The 19,734-nt window shown below is 57.0% G+C and overlaps 1 protein-coding gene across 1 annotated transcript in view; it reads right to left on the bottom strand.

The window, feature by feature from the left end:
- Nucleotides 1-2,139: 2,139 nt before the first annotated feature.
- LOC141994713 (hexosaminidase D-like) overlaps nucleotides 2,140-19,734 on the bottom strand; it is a 30,684-nt gene continuing 13,089 nt past the window's right edge. The window contains exons 6-16 of the mRNA XM_074965005.1: nucleotides 19,025-19,134; nucleotides 17,677-17,764; nucleotides 15,994-16,158; nucleotides 14,373-14,556; nucleotides 13,655-13,726; nucleotides 12,789-12,993; nucleotides 11,498-11,580; nucleotides 9,342-9,420; nucleotides 7,388-7,489; nucleotides 6,123-6,212; nucleotides 2,140-4,818 (exon numbers count right to left, since the gene is read on the bottom strand). Of these exons, the coding sequence (XP_074821106.1) occupies nucleotides 4,635-4,818; nucleotides 6,123-6,212; nucleotides 7,388-7,489; nucleotides 9,342-9,420; nucleotides 11,498-11,580; nucleotides 12,789-12,993; nucleotides 13,655-13,726; nucleotides 14,373-14,556; nucleotides 15,994-16,158; nucleotides 17,677-17,764; nucleotides 19,025-19,134 (1,362 nt within the window). The 3' untranslated portion in view covers nucleotides 2,140-4,634. The remainder of the gene's footprint in view (nucleotides 4,819-6,122; nucleotides 6,213-7,387; nucleotides 7,490-9,341; nucleotides 9,421-11,497; nucleotides 11,581-12,788; nucleotides 12,994-13,654; nucleotides 13,727-14,372; nucleotides 14,557-15,993; nucleotides 16,159-17,676; nucleotides 17,765-19,024; nucleotides 19,135-19,734) is intronic.

The following is a 19,734-nucleotide window of genomic DNA, read 5'->3' as shown; positions in this document are numbered from 1 at the left end:
CCTGGAGCTCAGGGGCTCCCTCGCTGCTTTTACAGACCTGTTCAGTGCCCAGAACTGACCCACAAATCGGCACCCCCCCCCCGGCCTCCCAAAAAGCGGACAGTCGTTCTGGAGCAAGGGCTGCGCTCTCCCGCCCCCAGGTGCCAAGCAGGGATGATAAACCGGGAGCGCTCTCCTTGCGACCTTGCCACCGAGCCCCCCTTGCTCTCCCCCGCTCCTGGCTGCAGCTGTGAAGGCCTGGGCTGGATTGGCTCATCCCTCCGCGGTCTTCCTAGTGTTGCTGTTGGGTATGTCCCCCACTCGGAGGGCACGCTGCCCTTGGAAGGGATTCCCTGCCTGAGACACGGTTCTCTCCCCAGAGACGACGACGGTTCCCTTAGCTCCGAGGCCTGCACAGGCCAGAGCAACAAAGAGCCAGCTGGTTTTTGCAGCCCAGGCCTTTAAACAAGGCTACATCTACCTCTGGCGCTTCGACTAACCAGGGCTCAGGCTTCAAGAGGAGGAGACCGAGCTAAACCCCACAGGCCGGCAGAGAGCGGCTGGGTCTCGTTTCCTACGCCCTGACGTGCCGCCAGCCAGGACAGCGAGCGCTGCAGGGAGCCTAGAGACGCCGATCGGCTGCTGTCCCCCCCTTTAAGTAGGGGCTTTTCTGCCCCCCCCGGCCCCAAGATGAAACCCCTCCACCCATTTCCGCTGATGGCATTTGCACACGGAGGGCTTTGCAAACAGCCTCGTGGCTCAGCAGCGGTGCCTGCGCAGGCCCGGTGCCCCCGCCTCCGCTCTGGGGCACCACAGGCATCCCCAGAGCAGCGCCGGAGGCTGGCCCAGGGCGGGCACCCTGCCAGGAGTACCCCCGGGTTATCACGGCGCAGGCAGGAGGCAGCTCCCGAGCAACCAGGCTGCCAGGCTCCGAAGAGACGGCTCCCAAGCGCCCGGTCCAGCCAGGAGAGCCGTGGCTGCGTGTCGGCTCCGACGCTTCCCCCTGCTTTGCCGGGTGGCCGCGCCGCAGCCTTTCCAAGCGCCCATTGCACCGTGGGCGCTTGGCAGAGCAGCTCAAAGCACCTCGCCGGCGTCCATGGAGAGAGAACAGCGCCACCTCTTGGCTGAAAAATCCCTCCAGCTCATCACACCCAAGAGTTGCAGCTTCTGCGGGGGGGCTGGAACTAGGGGCACGGGGGGGGGGGGTGCAGCCACCCTCCCCCCCCAGCTTCATGTTGTAACAAACACCAAATAGATGGTTTCCATCCACAGCACCCCTGGACCTGAGCTGCGTGAAGCACTTCAGTGGGGAACAGCTCCAGCTGTATATGGGCTGAGCAGGCAGCCTTGGGGGAGCGTCCCCCGTTCACATTTAGAGGGGGCTCCTGAAAGCAATGAAAAAATATGTGTTGGGTCAGAGACAGGCAAGGCCTAGGCCGGTGCTGGGCAAGTGTATCATAGTTCTAACACCCCTCAATCCTGGCCTGCAACTCCCCTGCTATCCCAGCCCTGGGCTCCCCCCACAGCTCTGCCAGTGCCCCTCAGTCCTGACCCACAGCCCCCTGCTATCCCAGCCTCCCCATAACTCTGCTGCTGACGCACCTTTCGCTGTTCTGGGATCCTCACGCACAGCTCCCATCCATGACAGCAGTACCCAGGGACAGTCTGATCCTGGGCCTGGAGACTGCCACTCTTGGCCAACAGCATGGTAGTTTTCTGGTGGAACAGAGCCGTATCCAGCCAGGGCTAAGTCTGTGTCTGTCGATGCTGCAATCAGAGGGGTGATTGCAGCACATGGGGGGGGGGACACTAACTCAATTACAAATGGCTTAGGTGAGTACCATAGCCTCAAAGCCTCAGCAGCACAAGGTCAAGCCCACCCCGGACCCTGTGTACTCAGACAGCTAGGCTGAAGTCCACACTGTTGCAGTTTCCCACCCTTTCAGCCTGCAACCAAACTGGGATTTGAACCTAGGCTCTCCTGGGAGAAATGCCCATTTAGCACTAATCCGCTGCGCTGCAGAACCCTGTCCTCAGCCCAGGGACTGTTCCCAGAGAGAAGGAAGAGGCCCTGAGGGGGCAGTAGAATCAGTAAGAGGGACTCTAGCCACAAGTGACCATTTGCTGCATTTCTTAGGAAAATACTTTATTGTGGAAGTTGGTATTTATTACATGAGCTTTCTATACAGTATAAAAACAAATTAGGCTCAATATATTAAACCAAATAGATCCACTGGCAAACAGGTGTCCTCTCCATATAGTCATGCAGGCATCGGACCCAAGTGTCACTCACTGTATTACAGCAACATCAGCGAGTGCAGAGACAGTGGCAATGCGAGAGAAGCCTGGGTTATTGCACAGTGTCTGCCACCTTCCCTGGGGAAATGAAACATCCCACTGTACTTCAGCCCACAGCGAGAACCTACGAGGGACCCTAGCCCTGTGACTGGGAGGGCGGGGGCAGGACGCCATACATCACACAATTCACTTTTGATTGGAACTGCATTGTTTGCGATGAGTTCAGATGTTTGGATCAGGGTCTCCCACCCTGGACTTGCCCTTTACTCCACAGATCAGAAGCCACCAGAGTCCCCTGCCCCCTCAAATGGAACCAATATGAATACAGCTGCTTGCAGAGATTGCTGCTACACCGAGTTACTACACAGTAATTAGGCCAAGACGTTGGTTCTTGCACCGGCATCAGTGAAGGGAGTTATCAGTCTGGGGAAGCATCTGGATCCAGCGCTGATGAGGAACCAGCAGGGGGAGCTCACACACTGGGTTTGTGTCAGTCCCACCAATGCAGGGAGAACTCCCAGCTCCAGGGGGATTTAGTGCCCCCAGGCCAACCCCCAGCAGGTTCTGAGCTCTCTGATACTTGTTAGTGTCTCTAGTTTGTGTCCCGCTGTAAGGCCCAGGGTCTGTCACCATCCCTAGTAGAAAGAAGGCTCCTGCTCTGGGGCATTTATTTGCCAAAACAAGACCCTCTCCCTGCAAACCCAGCAAGCCTGTCTGGCAGCATTGTCCCTGGAGGAGCCTCCCAAAGCAGGAATCGTTCAGCATTTGCCTAACCCTTCCCCAGACTGCAGTGGACAACACCCCTCAACATTTCCCGGGCTCCTGCATGGGGGAGCCTTGGTGCAGAAGAGCAGCGGCTCTCCCCAGAGACTCGCCCGGCCCATGAAGATCCACATCTCCAGAAGGAAACAGATCGTGGGCATCAGATCTCAACGTTCAAAATAGATACCAGCAGCTAAGGGGACGTCTACCCTACAATCGGAGGAGCCACTGCAGCTCAGGCAGGCTTACGGGAGGTAGTTTTGACCTCGCTCGTGCAGCTAAAACAGCTGTGAGGCCACAGCGGCACTGCTTCAGTACAGGCTGGACACGCCGGTCCAGACTGCTGGCTACGTACTCACACGGCTAGCCCACCGCACTGCAGCTTTACTGCTACTTATAGCCACGCTAGCGAGATTAGAGCCTGAGTGCCCGTGACACCTGGGACTGCAGTGCCGACGTAGGGTCAGGGTGCAGTGTTCAATGGCGCTCGGCATGACTCTGCACCCGCTGCAGTCAGGGGATGTTTTACCAGGGACGTGGCCAGCAGGAGCGAGGCCAGCTCCAAGACCTTTGGAAAGCCCCGCTCCAAACAGCCCAAAGCCTAAGCAAGTCGTCTTCAGATTCACTATGGCTACTGGGCCAATGTGAGCACTAGACAGTGGCCCAGTCACCTCACTGGCACGGAGGGCACAGATACACCTATTTTCTATGGGTCACCAATCTGCGACTAGTGCAAAGAGCATGAGACCTTGTGTGACCCCCCCACAGCCGACGCTCGGGGAAGAGCTGTTCCCCGAGTGGCCAGAGTGTCGGCAGAGACCCAGCTCCCCCTAAGGAGAGGCTCCCTCTCATGACTTTGGGTCACCAGGAAGTAGATGGGGGTCTCCGTCCCAAACGAGCTGGTCACTGCCAGGAAAGCTTTCCCACGAAGGGCCAAACAGCTCCCATTGTTACGGCTTCAAGGATCGCCAGGCTGGGGACAGACACACCCCTGGGCCCCTCGAAGAAGGTGAGCATGGCTTTCCTACCTGGTCCCACAAAGAAGGGGGATCCACGGAGCAGGTCTGCGCTGCCAGAGCCATGGGCTCCCGGACAAGCGTGAATGGGGGCTGAAAGGCAAGCCAGCCCCATCCCACCTCTCCTGGGGGAGCCGCAGTGACAGCATGATCCTGGGCATGCAGGGAAAAGGGCACTGCTCCAAGGTTGGAGAACGCATCGCAGCCACAGGGCTCAGAGCTCAGATGGCCAGCGACTCGTGGGCCGCAACTGCTGTCTGGGACAGGCGCTGCAGTGGCTCTGAGCAGGCAAGCCCAAGACATTAACAGCTGCCCAATCCCAGAGCCCCCCCAGGGCCTCGCTCATGCTTTTCAAGATTATTTTAGGGACTAGTGTGAAGAGGGGTTGGAACAGAGAAGTCCAGTGGCCACCTCTGCAGAGAGAGGGAGCCAGGAAACAAGACTGGCCTGGGGGTTGCTAATGGACTACGACAAGGGGAAATAAGCTCCGGCCAGAGTCACCACATTCCTGGCAGCTCAAGTCCACTGTGCAGTGAAATTGGGCTCCTTGCTGCAGCAAGCCAGCCTGGGCTCCTGTCCCTACAAGGCCTTGGGCTTGGCATTCAGGCGGATGATCTCCCTGTAGTCCCGGACAAACTCCCGCAGCCGGTCCATGTAGGGATTCACGTTTTCCTCCATCCACTCCTCCACCGTGTCGGGGAAGTAGATGCTTTCCAGCTGGGAGCGGAAGTTCTGGATGAAGTTCTCCCAGTCCTCATGGACCCTGGTGGCAGAAGCAGCAGCGTGTCAGAGCCAGGAGCCTGCGGCATTTGCAGGGGTGCAGGCTGATTAACCACCATTGCCATGGGGCTCTGAGTCAGATCAACCAGACGAACCCCACAGCATCACACCTGCTATCACCAGCCTAGCTCCTGCCACGGACAGATCTCCCCATGGACCTAGGCTTTGCTCCGCGCAGCGCTCCAGGTACAGGTGAAAGGCTCTGTTCTGTGAGCTCCTCCTGCCCCCCGCCCAGCCACGGGAGCAGAGTCCTTTCAACATAGCAGGGGGCAACTGCATCGCCATGGTGACCAGCGGGGGCTCTGGGGCAGGCCCAGGCCCCCATGCTCTTTTGGAAGTTGATGATGCCACGTGAAGGCCCACAAGACCCCTGGGTGGAAGGCCCTCCTCCCCCTCCCTGCTTTACAGAGGGGCAGCCGAGCCCAGGGAGGGGCAGGGGTTGGTCCAAAGTCACTTCGGAAGCTTAGGCCAGAGCCAAGCCTCAGGCCCTGGTCTCCCACCTCCCGGCCCAGCCCTCCTCCCGTCATTTTAGAACTAACTGCCCGGTACATAACCGGCCCCCACCCCTCCGGCCCCAGGAAGGCAGGACTGGGCTTTGTGGGAGTGTCCCCTGCCAGCACGCCATCGCCATGTCAAGAGACCCGGGGGCCCGGTGACCTCTCGCGGCTGGAAAGAGGCCACCAGTTCTCCAAGGAGAACAGCAGGCCATTGCTGTGAGCACTGCACTAGGAACCCCAGCCCTGGGCCACACCCAGCAGCCAGGACTCTGCTCAAGTTAGGGCTGCCGCTTTGGATGCGACATCCCCAAAGGGGACAAGGGAAGCTGCCCCCTCCACCCCTCAGACAGGGAGAGGGGTTGGGTGGGGATCAAGGTTCAGGCTTGTGAGAGACCAGCCCCGGCTCTCAGCAACACGGGCAACTTGATTTGGGTACTGCCTTCGCAGGGCACATGGCACTCCCTCCCTGTGTGCCCTCCCCAGGGCTGCGACAGGGCAGGCCCACACTGCCCCTCTCAGCCCCATGCCCGTTCACACAGGGCAGAGTTCAGATTCCTGCTCAGTGGGGACCTCGAGTGCGGAGGCCTCGCTCGTGGCGCAAGGCCTTCACCCCGCCTCGGAGAAGAGCCCCGGGAAGGCGAGCGCTTGCTTCTGTTCCCCTTCCCTGACGGGAAGCAGGGTGAAAGCCTGGCCAGGAGCCCATCATCGCACAGAGACTCCGCCAGGCCCACACAGCGGTACGAGTCCCATCTACCCGCCCCCAGGAGTGGGCCAAGGGAGCCCCACGTACTTCAACACCTTGCTGCCGAAGTTTTCCAGGTTGCGCGGGTTACCGAACTGGTGCTTCCTGTGGTACGGGCTGAACCAGCCTTTGATGGCGCTGATGTGAGAGAGAAACGGACCCCACCCCAGAAACACCAGATTAGTTGTTTTGTAACTACGCCTCTCACTCCAGCAGGTCTCGCCAGCAAAAGCTAACCTTGGTGGGGGAGCCCCGTAACAAATCGCCAGAAAACTGGACTACAGGCAGGCCTGGCAGCAACATCTCTACTTGAGGGTTGTCCAACACTTTCCACTTGCTTATAACTTTGCCAAAAAGACTAGCTGTTTGGGCTGAAGTTTCCCAAGCCAGGCATCTGCCTCAGGCCGAGTTTTTATGTTAAAGTTTTAGCAAAAAGGGTTCAGCTGTTTGTAGTACGTGATTAGGGGAAAATACGTTAAGCTGGGTTTTATATATATAAAAAAAAAATCTGACCACGTTTTTCCTTGAGACGCTCCAGCACCCTCATACTTTGGGGCACAGATTTGACATGTGGCAGGGGTGTTGCCCTGGTGTCAGGGAGGTGCCTTTTGCCATTCCTGTGAAAAACTACCCAAATTTGGCCAAGTTATAAGCCTATGAAAAAATAAAATCTCAGTTTGCACGTGCTCAGTAGAGACTTGTTAAGAATTCGGCAGCTAAATTCTCTAAAGCTTCCATGTGTACTGAGCATGCTCCATCCCCACACAGCTCCTAGTGCAATTGGACTGTGCATGCACTATCCCCACAGCGCACCTGAGCATGCCTCATCTTGAGGCTGGAGGGGCTTAGCAGCACTTTCCTTGAAATTGCTCCCCACAGCAGCTGAGGGAGGCTGTGGTGCTGGGCACAGAAACAGAGCAAGCAGCATGTCTCCCCCATGCACTTAATGCACCCGCTGCTGGCGCCCAGGAGGAATAAGGCTGACTCGAATGCAGAGGGGACTAGAGCTGGAGCGGGGCATGCAGTGGAAAGGGGAGATTAGGACAAGGACCCTGAAGGGTGGAGGCTGGGCAGGGAAAGAGACTGAAATCAGCCAAGGAGCTGGGCAAGGAGCCTGGGAGGAGTCACTGATTCTGCACACCTCTGAACGAAAGCTAGACATAGCAGAGACCAGAGAGGAGCTCCAGTAAACACCCCCTCCCAACAATCCAGCCCTTTGGGTTCAGCACCCAGACTCCAGCACGCCTCGACATGAGCTGGGAGACTAGGGTAGGGTACAGAGCCCAGCTTCCAGCCCCATAGCACCCAGTTACCTTTCTTCCTCCAGGACTTTCACAGTGCTCTCTTTTAACTGGCCATTGATTTGCTCGACCATGCGATAGATTTCAGAGCCTGGAAATGCGCCGTTCCCTTCGCTAGGAGAAACACACAGCAGGAGCAGATGTGAGCCACGGGATAGTTCCTGATACCACCAAGGAAGCAGATCCCCAAATCCCCATTTGCTCTCAGAGCTGATGCAGGGGACTTTCCATTTCATCCAATCGCTGGTTAATGCGACCAACCTTTCTGGAACCAAAGGACACCCAGCTTCCTACTTCACGCTTGCTGGGCAGCCACTAATTCATCCCCACCAAGCCTTTTTGGTTTGGGCCAATGACAACAGAAAGTTGGAATTTAATTAATAAGGACATGGACAAGTTTCCAAGCAAGACAGGAAAGACGAGAGACCCCCAAAGACCACCCATGACTTCACCCAAGCTCTGTGTCAGACACAGCAGGTCCCGTTCTGTGCCAGGGACTGGGTCATTATGTAGAGAATAGGCTCAAATAGATGGGGAGAGACTAGATCACACTAAGAGGACAGCCCTGTGCATGGACTGATAGACGATAGGGATATTGGTTACACAGTTCTTACTGCAGATCTTTTAGGTACGTAAAACAAAGGTGCTTGCCATATTATGTGGATATTTCCTTTCTGGATGCTGTCTGAGTTACTCAGCCCCCCCCCCCCGCCCATCACCACAGTGTCTGAGCACCTCAATATCAGATGTGTTTACTCACACAGCACCCCGTGAGGCAGGCAGGGCTGTTGTCCCCATGGCATAAATGGGAATGGCAGCACAGAGAGGCTAAGTGACTTGCCCAAGGTCACACAGGCGTCTATGGCAGAGCAGAGGAAAGAAGCAGAATCTCCCAAATCCCAGGCTACCTAACAACTGCGCCCTCTGAATGCAAGAGAGTTCCTCCTGCCCCCGGCGTTTTACCCGCTAGAGCATCACAAGTGGCATGGCTGGACTGATCCAGCCCCGGATGAGAAGCCTTTCGCCATCAGCTGGAGTTGCAGTCACAGGATCCTTCCTTCACTGATGTGACTAAGAGCCAGACAACTCCTTGGAACTCAGAATTTGGGTGTTAGAACATCAGCACCAGGGCAAGACTTTCAATTATCTTGCCGTTGAGGAGCCTTTAGAGAGACTCTAAACACAGGAGCTTGGATCCACCTCTCAGGAACATTTTGCCAGAGCTTTAAAGGGCTACAGAGGCTGCTAGAAATGAATTGAACCACTAGCCCGCTAGCCAGCAGCCACCACAAGACAAGCACTAAATTCAGGAGAGTAGCACTCTAGTGCAAGGAGGTGCTAACCGCAGGGTGCCTGGAGACCAGGTTCAAAGTGACGCCGGGACGCCTGCCCGCAGGACCGAGGCACCAAGCGGGTCACAGGAGAGGGGCAGGGGGAGATACACAGAGGCTGTTGGGGCATAGGCATGAGATGCCTGCATGCCAAGCACCTGCTGCTGACGAGTCCAATGGGCATGGAACCTGGATGCTTCGGAGGAAGGGTCACCACTATGGAAGCAGCAGCTAAAACAGAGGATTGGTGGGTTAGACAGAGAAGAAAGGCCTAGTGGGTTAGGGCACTAGTTTGAGATGCAGGAGACCCACACTCCCCATGACACAGCTGGAGCGGATCACTCAGTCTCTCTGTGCCGCCTGGCCCCATCCTACAATGGGGATATGGCCCTGCCCTGCCTCTGTGTGTGTCTGTGACATTTGTCTGACCCCCCTTAGGAGGTGCAGCAGGCTCCTGGGATGCGCTGGTAACACCCCACAAACAAGAGTTAACGGGAGGACTAGGGGGGACACAGCAGGCCAGATGGGCTCCGTAATGGCTCAGCACAGCCCAGGATAAGCACTCGGAGCCATGGCTGACGGGCAGCAGCCCCGGGAAACCAGCCAGCTGGAACAGACTGGCCTGAGCAACGTACCATGTGCTCTTCTCTAGATGGATGTTCTGGAAGCCCAACACGTCCAGGATTTTCTTGTTAGTTGCTTCAGTAAATCCACCTGGGGGGGGAGGGGGAGGGGGGGATGACACACGGGTTAGCGGAAGGGGAGAGGACAGGCCAGAGCAGGCAGGAGAAGCCCTGAGAGGGAGTCTAAACTTTACCCAGATGGGGGCTGTACTGGCAGCTTGCTCGGAGCTCAAACGGGGGGGCACCTTCATCTTTAGGTCACGCCTACACGTGGCGCTGGGGGCGTGGTCCCCATCTGAGGGGACACACCCGCGTAGCACCCGGCCAGCCAGCGTGGCGAGGACTGTAGCGTAGCCATAGGAGCACAGGCAGCTGCGGGAGGAACCTGTCTGGAAGCCCTGGGTACGTGCTCAGGGTGGCCAGCCCCACTGACAGCCGCCCATGCTACCATGGGCCCACTAGGTGTAGCATGTGCCAGCTGAATGAGAGCTACATGGGCACATCGCCACAGGCTGGGAGCTGCCCACACACTAGGGAAATGGGAGGCATGTGGGAGGATGCACTGCGGCTGCCCCCTGTTATAAAGGGAAAAACAAAATACCCAGGAAAGCACTGTGAGCATCAAGCCACAAACAGGCCGAATGCACAGGATGGATATTGTATGTCCTATGGAGGAACACCAGCTACTAGCCAACCCCAGCGCCGGCCGGGCATACCGACTTCCAGCCCTAGGCAACGGAGAGCCTTTGGAACACTAGACACTGCTAGTTTGTACAAGGGGCTGTGTCTGGGGAACCCCTTGGCCAGATGACCTCACGTTTCCCCCACCGGCCCTCTCCCTGATGCGGCACCGCGATTCTGGAAGCAGTCAGAGAACGCCTGGGGATGGTACAGCATTCTGAAACACCCGCTCTTGGCCAGAAAGCTCCGCTCAACCTGATCTGTATAACAGTGCGCATGCGCACACACACTCCCTCCCCCCCCCCGGTAGGAAGAGCACCTTAACGGTGATCACTGAATAAAAATAGCATGAAGGACCAAAATGCCCCCAAAAAGCTCAATACTATTTTACAGGCAACCTTTACTCTCCTGGCCGTCAACATGCAGGTTCAAGGCCAAACCAGTTGCTTTTCCAGGACACAATATTCACCCATCAGGGAAACAAACAGCACAACTGCATCGCTCAGCTAGGGAGCAACACTCCTGGAGTGAGCAGCGCTGCATGTATTTAGCAGGCAGGCTGGGTTGAGGCCACAGAAACAGAGTATCTTGCCAGAGAATTGCATAATTCTGGTATTCCTCCTCTCACCACAGGAACTCCAAGCTTGGTGGGCTAGGAGTTATGACACTGTTTTAATCCCAGCCTTCCCACTGATGCGCTGGGTGCTCCTGGGCAAGTCACTAAGGGCTGGTCTACACACACTATTGGTACAGCTTTACCTACATCGGTTTGAAACCTGGATAGCTAAAGCTGCGCAACCCCCTAGTGTGGACAGATGGAGTTACACTGGTATGAAGGGTGCACAAACCCCTAGAGCTCATTCCTGTAAATTATGGGCGATAAGGGATACATTTTATATATATATATAAAATGTATAGCTCCCTATAATGATAGAGGCCGAGTGATACCTCATTGATGCTGGTGGGTATGACAGCTGCCTTTCATTCAGGGTAAGTGTGAGAAGCTGCCAGAAAAGCACTGGGAACGTGGTCCCAAGAGAGTGCTTTTAAAGCAGAGTGCTGGCTGGAAAGAGGCTGGGAGTGGTGAGTAAAGACACTGCCTCCTGTTTGATTCCTCCTGTGTCCAGGGATGCAGAACTTTGTAAATCTTGCCGAGAAACACCTGGCCTCCTAACAAAAACAACCCACAAGACCTTGAACACTGGCTAACTGCTTGGGTCAAAAGGGGTAACTATAGATCTCATACACGTAGAGGAAACCGTTAAAAATTGGTCTAAACACTGTTTTTTGTATGAAGTCTTAGAGGAAGCCAGAGATTAAACCGCACAAGGGGTCAGTGGTAGACCCAGGAATAGAACCCAGGAGTCCTGACTCCTAGTCACTTGGTCTAATTGCTAGACCATGCTCATTCTCACGTTAGAGGGATGGGTTAATTCAGGCTTGGTGACACCAGCCCGCACTGTATGCCCTGGCAGCGAGCCCCTCACCGTTCACTAGCGTCTGCAGACACATGGCCAGGGACGGGATCCCCACCGGCAGCAGCTCACACAGCACGGAGTAGTGGTCGTACCTGCGGGGAAAGGAGAGCAACAGCACGTGGTCACGCTGTGGAACCCCCTGCCCATCAGTGGCCTGCTATCAGGACAGCAGCAGCAGAATGGTATCCCCAGCCCATCACCCTCTGCCAGCTGTTGTACTGTCTCACCGCAGTCCCTTGGCATCGCACTGGGAGGCAGACGCACACACAGCCGCGGTGGACAGCTGCAGATCCTGCCACTGATGATCTGTAGGGTCCCTAAGCTGCCCTGAGCCCCAGCAGGAATCCCCAACTCCCGCTGCCCTGAGGGACTTCTGCCAGCCCCGCAGCTATCCCTGCCCCTTTCTCGCCAGAGCTCCACACCAGCTTCTGCTCGTCCGTGCTGCAGGCAGCCCCTTTGAGAGCCGTTCCAGCAGGCTGGTGCACTGGTGCTGCGGGGCATGGCCACGGGCCAGAAGAGGAACATTCTGCAACAGCCAGGGACTCCGCTGGGGACTTCTCCTGCTGCACAGCCTAGGATTCCAGGTGCATTTCTATCTAACCAGGGCAGGAGATTTGGTCAGGAAAAGCGGTAACAGCAGGAGAAGCAAAGGAAAGTGTGCGGGGGGCGGCAGTTAGCAAAGTATAGGGCTGGAGCTGGGATGGACCCAGGAGGTCCCCAGCTGCCTGTCAGGGCAGGGCTGCTCCCTATTAGAGTTCTCTCCAGTCCCCAGCATGGCAGCTTTCACCCTTCCCCTCAGGAAAAGGATCCGCAGGTGAAGGGATCCTCCCGCAGGCTCAATCTGTTTTGCCCCATCTCTCTGGATGCCGTTGCCCCTAGTTACCTCCCCCTCTCCCCTGCCTTGTATCACCTGCTGTGACATGACCCCTCGCTTATTTCCAGACTGATGGATCCTCCCCTTAGCCACCCAGCCAAGCTGGGACGATTTTGGTCTCACTCCCCCGTAACCCCGCCCCCCAGCTCACTAATCCTGTCTGATGCTCTTCTCCAAGCCCCTGGCAGGTCATCGGGATCTTCCCACTCAAGGGTCGCCCCGGCTGAAGGCAGCGTTCCAGCTGCGGCCATGGCATAGCAAAGTGAGCAAAGCCTGGGGCTGCTCTCGTCTCGCCCGCCATCCATCCCCCCCCCCGGGGAGAGGTCACGCTCTCTGCAAGCAGCGTCTGTTAGACTGGCGCTCGCTCAGAAGCGGAGGGACAGCCGTTCCCCCTGCCGCCCTCCGGTCCCTAGTGCAGGGCCTCACCTTTGCCACCCCGTGAGGGCAATTCCCTGGAACTTGATGAACGGGAACTTGGACATGGCCTGGATCACCTTCAGCCAGCTCAGGTGGTTTTTCAGGTGGTAATTTAAAGGGGTCCAGGCCTGCGCGGGGCCGGTGGTGCCTTTGAAGGCACTCGCGAACCACACCGATTTGAAGCCACTGTCTGCGTACTTTGAAATAAACTTTCCTAAGAGAGATGGAGATACCATGATCAGCAAACAGCTGGAAAACATCTGCCAGTGCCAATAGGCTGAGCTTCAACACAGCACTCCCGAAGTGCTACCGCAGAGTGCCCCTGGAGGGCGCCAGCCCTGGGCCCCACACAGACCCACCAGCACCACTGAGTGGCTGACAAGTGGAGGCGGAGACGCACTGGTCCTGTTGCAAGCCATAGGCATGGGCACACACACCAGCCGGACAACTCACACCATTACCCACCTATCAGCTCCTCTTGTCTGGGGCTGGCAACAGGATGCTGGCGGGTGGCTCAGAAGTTTGTTAGGCTCCATCCTAGATCCTATGCTACCTTTAAGTAACCGGTTCAAATGTGACCCAGACTAGCAAAGAGTAAGAGGGTCACCAGCTGGCAGCCCCATGGCCGTGAAATGGGGGGGACTCTGCCGACCTCCTAGGCACCAGGGGTCCATGGCACAAAAGTCACAGTCACAACCGGGACAAAGCGAAGGACATCAGCAGGGCAGGACACAAAGGAAACGTGACCCTGATTTCCATGGCGCCGTCCCCAGCTTACACCAGGACTCAACTTGGCCTTTAGCCTCCTGACATGCAATCTGGCAAGTCTCCCAAAGCAGCTAATGGATGAAACCGTCACAGGCTCTGCCCCTTACCTATCTGCTCAGTGTCAAAGTCTGGGGCGTAAAACCACAGCACTGGGGAGGCATGCTTCGGTATGCCAGACTCTGCAGGACAAAAAAAACCCGGAGGGGAGAGAATGCAACAGCATCTCTGCCAATAGCTCCAGGGGAGGAGAGAGAAGGCTGGTGGGGAAACCCTCCCCACAACCACATTCCTCCAGCCCAGACCCCCCTTGCTCCCTACACGAAGAGTTGGGGTGACTGTGCGCAGGATACACAACTCCAAACTGCACAGATATAAGTGAGTCCAGAAGCGTTCCACGCTATGGGCGGGGACCAGGGGTGCCGGTGGGGGGGGAGCCCACCCCCCCCACCCCGAGAGAAGCAAGCGGGGGCACGGCCTCAGGGGAAGGGGCAGCCTGAAGGGCAGGGCCATGGTTCTGGCACCCGTGCCCCCCCCCCCCCGCCCCACTTTTTAGGGACCTTCCACCGCTCCTGGTGGACACCACCAAACCCCCAGGAGACACTCTAGTGTCAGTGCTACACTTTCTCCCCTGCCCCGCCCCATCCCAGATGACACCGAGGGAGGGAGGGAAGGGGGCATTACAGGCACCCTCCAGGCAGCTGCACTGCCAGAGCAGTGTGAGGGTGCAACTGGGATGCTGCTCTGGAGAGAGACATACGCAAGGGTCACCCTAGGGAATCCCCTACAACTAACTGCTCCTGGAGAAGAGCACAAAGCCACCCTGACCTTGGATGGCTCCCATACTGATCTTCCTCAGCATGTCGTCCCACATGAGGACTTGGAGTCCCTTGTACTGGTTCACGATGAAGTTCACGACCTCTTTGATGTGATTCAGGTACATCTTCCCCACATCTCCATTGTTGAGGCTGATCCAGTTCTTGGAATCCATCCCTTCCCCTAGATGAAAGACCTGGATTTACCGGAAGGGAAACTATTGTTAAGATCAGAAGCTTAATAGCCTCTATAAACAGGCATAGAGTGAAGAGTGTGCAAGGTTTACGTCCTTCCTAGAGGGATGCACCCAGGGAGCAATGATGGGAAACAGCACCCCTGCACCAGACCCCTCCCCAGTGCAGCCCCACAGTGATCAGGCCTCTCCTCAGTCCTAGTCAACAGCTACACACAGCAACTAGGCAAAGCAACCAGACGAGACGGACCCAAGTGCCAGCAACATGCAGATGATACACACAACTATACCAGTGTCACCAAGCTGGCCCAGCGTGAGCAGCTGGTTGAGCCTGACTCCAGACAGACAGAGGTGATGACAGTGGCAGAGGAAAGCTCTCCGAAGAGCTTGTAGGCACAGTTCCATCTCCTCTGTGTGAAGGATCACCCCCACATTGGAGCTCTCCCCCACAAGGCCAACGCTTGTCTGAGCAGCACAGAGACCTTTCTCAGGGTTGGTTCGAGACTGTTTAACTAGCTCCCCAGGAGCGAAGGTGCGCACTCAGACTGGCCTTCGCTGATGTAAACACGGATGTAAACATGTACGTTTAAAAATAAATAAATAAAATTAACCCCCCCACCAGAACATCTAGACAGTCAAGAGTCAGTACAGCACAGCTTACATTAGCTCTTCACTGGGGCAATCCTGGATAGCAAAAGTAGCCAGCTGGGTTGGAACACAGCTCGACGCTCCCCCACTAACCCAGAGTTCACACCCAGGCTGGGTCAACTCAGACCTTCACCCCTGCAGGGTGGGCAGATGAGTTATAGGCCCTTTACTGCTCATGGGACCTTTGCAGGATGCTTTGGAACACCAGGCCCCATCTGCTCTGCAGAGTCGTTCGAGAACCCAGGGGACACTGCGTAACATGCAAGAGTCTGTCCCCGTGTACTTTGGCCAAAAATGTCACCTCCTCCCAACCCAGTGTCGGGCACCAAAGAGCTGCTACCCTGCACCCCACAGGGGGCTACATTTCACTGGTACTGTATGCAGAGTTGGAGATACTTTGGGGTCTGTAAACAGAAGCCAGATCGCTACAGGACCTGCAAGGAAGCCACTAAAAGCTGTGCTCGGTGTGCTGGAAGGTGGAGTAGCTCTGCAAGCCTCTTCTCCAGACGTTTTGTTCCTCTTCCCTTCCCTCTACCCAGAGGGGCTGTCGTAAGCTGTAGAGGACTTTGCACCTAGAATTGGGGACAGTCTACTGTGTCCCTCCTTAGACCATCAGACAGTAAGCTTGTCAAGGCAGGGGCAGCCATTGTGTTAGTACAGCAGGGTTCCAATCTACAGCTGGGACTACTGCAATACAAATGAGACACACACACACACACACACACACAACTCCCTGAGCCGGCAGAGGGGAGAGCACGGGACGCCTTCCACAGAAACCTCCCCAGCACTTACCTCGTCGGCTCCGATGTGGATCCAGCTCGAGTGTCTGTGTTTGTCCATCACCTGTGACAGGATGCTCTTCAGCAGGGACAGGGTGTCTGGGACGTGGGGGTTGAGGCTGTTGGGGAAGCGCTCGACTTCCCGCAGGTATCGGTACTTGTCGTGCTTCAGGATAAACTGTCACAAGGAAGCGTGTGAACCCAACGTAGCACCAAACCACACCGTGCACAAACCAACCCCACTGGACCCCAGGCAGATCGCACTGTGCTTTGGAAAGAGAGCAGTTTGACTGCAAGGGAAAGGAGTAACTGGGAGGCAAGTCACGGGTCTGCTTTAAAGGGGCTCTGTCCAGCTAGAGTCATGCTGCGCAATGGGGACACATGGGCCAGGAAGAGGGGGACCCCCCGTCCACATGCCCGGGGGGTTGATCAGCACGGTCTCTGGGAGGCGTACCTGCTCCCTGTGGAATGCCCCGGGCTGAGCGCACCAGCTCAGAGTCCACAGGAGCCTCCACCAGGCTCACTGTCAAGACCTGTGCAAACAGCAGTTGTTTACGAATGGGTGATGTGGCGGTGGAGCCAAGCTGGACCCATGGCAGGCATCCTTGCCAGCTCCCTCCTTGCCCCAGGGGGGCACAAGACAGAGAGGAAGCTGCCTCCTTGCCTTGGAGGAAAGCCAGCATACAGCTACCTCCCAGTTTGGGGGCAGAGACCAATGCCACCTTGTTGGGTTGAGGAGACTGAGGTGGCAGGGTGAGGAGAGAGACTGAGACACCCTCAGGAGAAGCAGATTCCTCACTCAGCAACAGAGAGGGGAGCCAGACACTCGTGAGGGAAACCCAGCAGCCACAGAAACAGCCCTGGCTCAGTGCCTAAGCTCAGCCAACGGGCATCGCATGGGAGACCGGAGCACTCGGTGTCTCACAGACCCTGGTCCTCACAGGAGGTCACTCTGGTGTGACACTGGCTTGAGTGGCTCTGTTCTACAAGGGGGTTCCTAGCCCCACAGGTGGGCATGGTGCTTCAGACTTAGAATGACACCCGGTCCCCGCGGTCAGGGAGACGTTTGCCTGTTCAGAGCCCAAAAAAACCCAATCTATATCTAGCGCCCTTTAAATGCTTCCAGTCAAGAAGGGCAATGGACTGTCACCCTGCCTCCCCCTGACAAAGGGAGAATAACCACTAGGAAACAGTCTGCGAGCGCCAAGAACTCGCCTGGCTCCCTGAAAGACGGAGAGCTGCAAACACCACAAACAAAACCCTGCACAAACAATCCCGAGGAGAGTGCCCTCCTAAGCAGGTCCCATCACAGGCCTTCCCCATCCTCATCTACTGCTGGAACAGGTCTACATCCAGAGCCAAGCCATTCAGGGTGTGCAGTAATTGTTAAAGCCACACAGTAACACCTGGGTGAGCCTGGTTTAAGCCAGAAAAGAACAGAGCTTTTCTGGGGAGAGCTCCAGGGTGGGGCCATGTCTGTGCACCACCAGGCATGCCTGATGGGGAGAGAGGAGAGAGAGATGCAGCTCTATGCAGTGTTTGGTACCAGCCATGTCGGCACTTGGATCCACCCCACTTCTGGAGGCAGTTGGAGCCATCTGGATGGCAGGACATGCCTTTCAGCCTCCGGGCCAGGAGCAGCTGCTCTCAGCCTGCCCCTACAGAAGGGCCGACTCGCACAGAGATCAACGCCTACCTCCACATGCCCAAAGGTCTGCACCAGGGGAACCACCTCCAGCTTATTGAGCGCTGCTAGCCGCTGGATCTTCTCGATGTCATCTTCGCTGCAGGGCGACAGGGACAATCGGCAGGTCAGAGGGCTTTGCGTTTTGCAGATGCTGGTTGGCAAACTCAGGCCATTCGCAGGCTCCCAGACACGCCGACGCCCGAGTGTTAAATCTGGCTCAGGGCACTGGCGGTGTTAACGGCTGTGCGACAGACAGGAGGAGTCTGGTACTCCCTGTAGCAGAGCGACGACTCACCGCCGCGGCGCTTCCTGCTGGTCGTCTTGGGAATTAGCTCAACTCCAGCTCCGGAGCGCCCTCTGCTGGCTAGCGTCTCTCCTGCCGCAGGCCCCGTGTCCCTCCCGGACCCCAGTGCCCCATGCCTTGGGGTGCTGCCCCACCGCCGTGCCCTGACGCTCTGGGTCTCCCCTCCCAGGGGAACCCCCAACCCTCTAAGCCCATCTTGCCTCAGTGGCTACTGCTAGTCAAGATCTAGCCCCCTTTCACTGGGGCAGACCGCAGTGTCATGGCCACCCATCATTGGCAAGGGGGTTGGACCAGCTGCCTCTGCCTATCCCCAGGCTGCACCGTTGTAGGCCCAGTACCTTCACCAAGGCCTGCAGCCTGAGTCCACCAGGCTGGAGCTCCCAACTTCCTTTGCCCTTCCCCAGCACTGCTCTGCTCTGCTTCAGGTACCTTGCTCCCAGGCAGCCAGCCCTTCCCACTCCAGGGCTAGCGTGAGACTCCTTCAGCTCCTGGCCCCCAGCCCTCTTATCAGGGCCAACTGTGGTCAGCCACTCCCTCAGCTGCTCTCACTCCTTTTATCCTAGCCACAGCCCTCTCCAGGGCTGCTTTTATCCCATTCTGCCAGAGCAGGGCGGCTGCCCCACTACACACCCACATTCAGAGCGCTGCACATTAGCTCAGGAAACCCATGCGCGTCCCCAGAGTGGCACAGTTACACTGGTGCAGCTCAGAGTCTCTCCCTGCTCATTGGCTCACTGCTTTTCCATGTGGAGAGAAACTGGGAATGCAAATTGGGATCCAAACACAGACACTGTAAGAACAGACATGGAGGCTGCTCCAACGGCGGGCCCAGCCAGAGGGCTCAGAACTGTAGCAGGCAGCGGGCTCTTATCGAGGGCTGTTCCAGCAGGGCCATGCCCAGACTTGCAGACCCTCTGGCACCGAGTGGGTCACGTTACTTTTGGATACCTAGCCAACACACACAGCCAAATGCTTCCTCCTTTGTCACCTCCAGCCCCCTCCCGCCATGTGGAAAAGCGCTGCGGTTCACTCGTGCCCATTGCAACATCTTACCTATAAGCGTATGAAGACTTGAGGGTTTCAAGCTCACCCTTAAAGGGAAACATGTCTTCGTACTCGACCAGGATTCCATTTGCACCAAGTTTGGAGAGAAGTGGAAACACCTGCAAGGAGAGCAAATGCCCAAGGCAATGAGCCGACCTGCTGGGGCTGGAGAGCATAGCGGGGGTTGGGAGGGGGGAAAAACGGAAAGCTCGCCTATCAGTCTCCTGGCCAGAGACCACAGGTCAGACTGAGCTTGGGTGTCTATGGTGCAATTCCCCTGGCTTCCATGGAGCCAGGCTCAATAGCACGAGAAGAGCCCATGGCCTTGCCTGGCTAGAAACCCGCCTCAGCAGGGCTCCTTGCCAGGCTGCATGGGTTCCAGGCAAGCACAAGGGCAGCAAAAGGAGTCAGAGCTCCCAGGCTACCACGGGTCTCTCTCGCTCTGAACTGTGGCCACGGGATTCTGTTACGTCCCTCTGAGGGGAGTGTGTGAGATCCCTGGCCGGTGGGCAACATCCCACGCTCAGGCAGTTCCAAAGCCAGCTCTTCCTCTCCCTTGCCCCCTGCTCTGCTCAGCCACCACGGAGCCGAGAGCGGCTCGGGCGACCAGGGCGGGAAGGTGCCCAGTGCTCTCTGCGAGCACTGGAAGCCAGAGGCTGAACTCTGGCGCCCACAGGACCTGCTCGTAACAAGTGGGATGTCCACCTGCAGCCCAGCAG

The sequence above is a fragment of the Natator depressus genome, chromosome 10, assembly GCF_965152275.1.
Source record: "Natator depressus isolate rNatDep1 chromosome 10, rNatDep2.hap1, whole genome shotgun sequence".
Lineage (NCBI taxonomy): Eukaryota > Metazoa > Chordata > Testudines > Cheloniidae > Natator > Natator depressus.
Note: the sequence above shows the minus strand (reverse complement) of the source record. Positions and strands in the feature narration are given on the sequence as shown.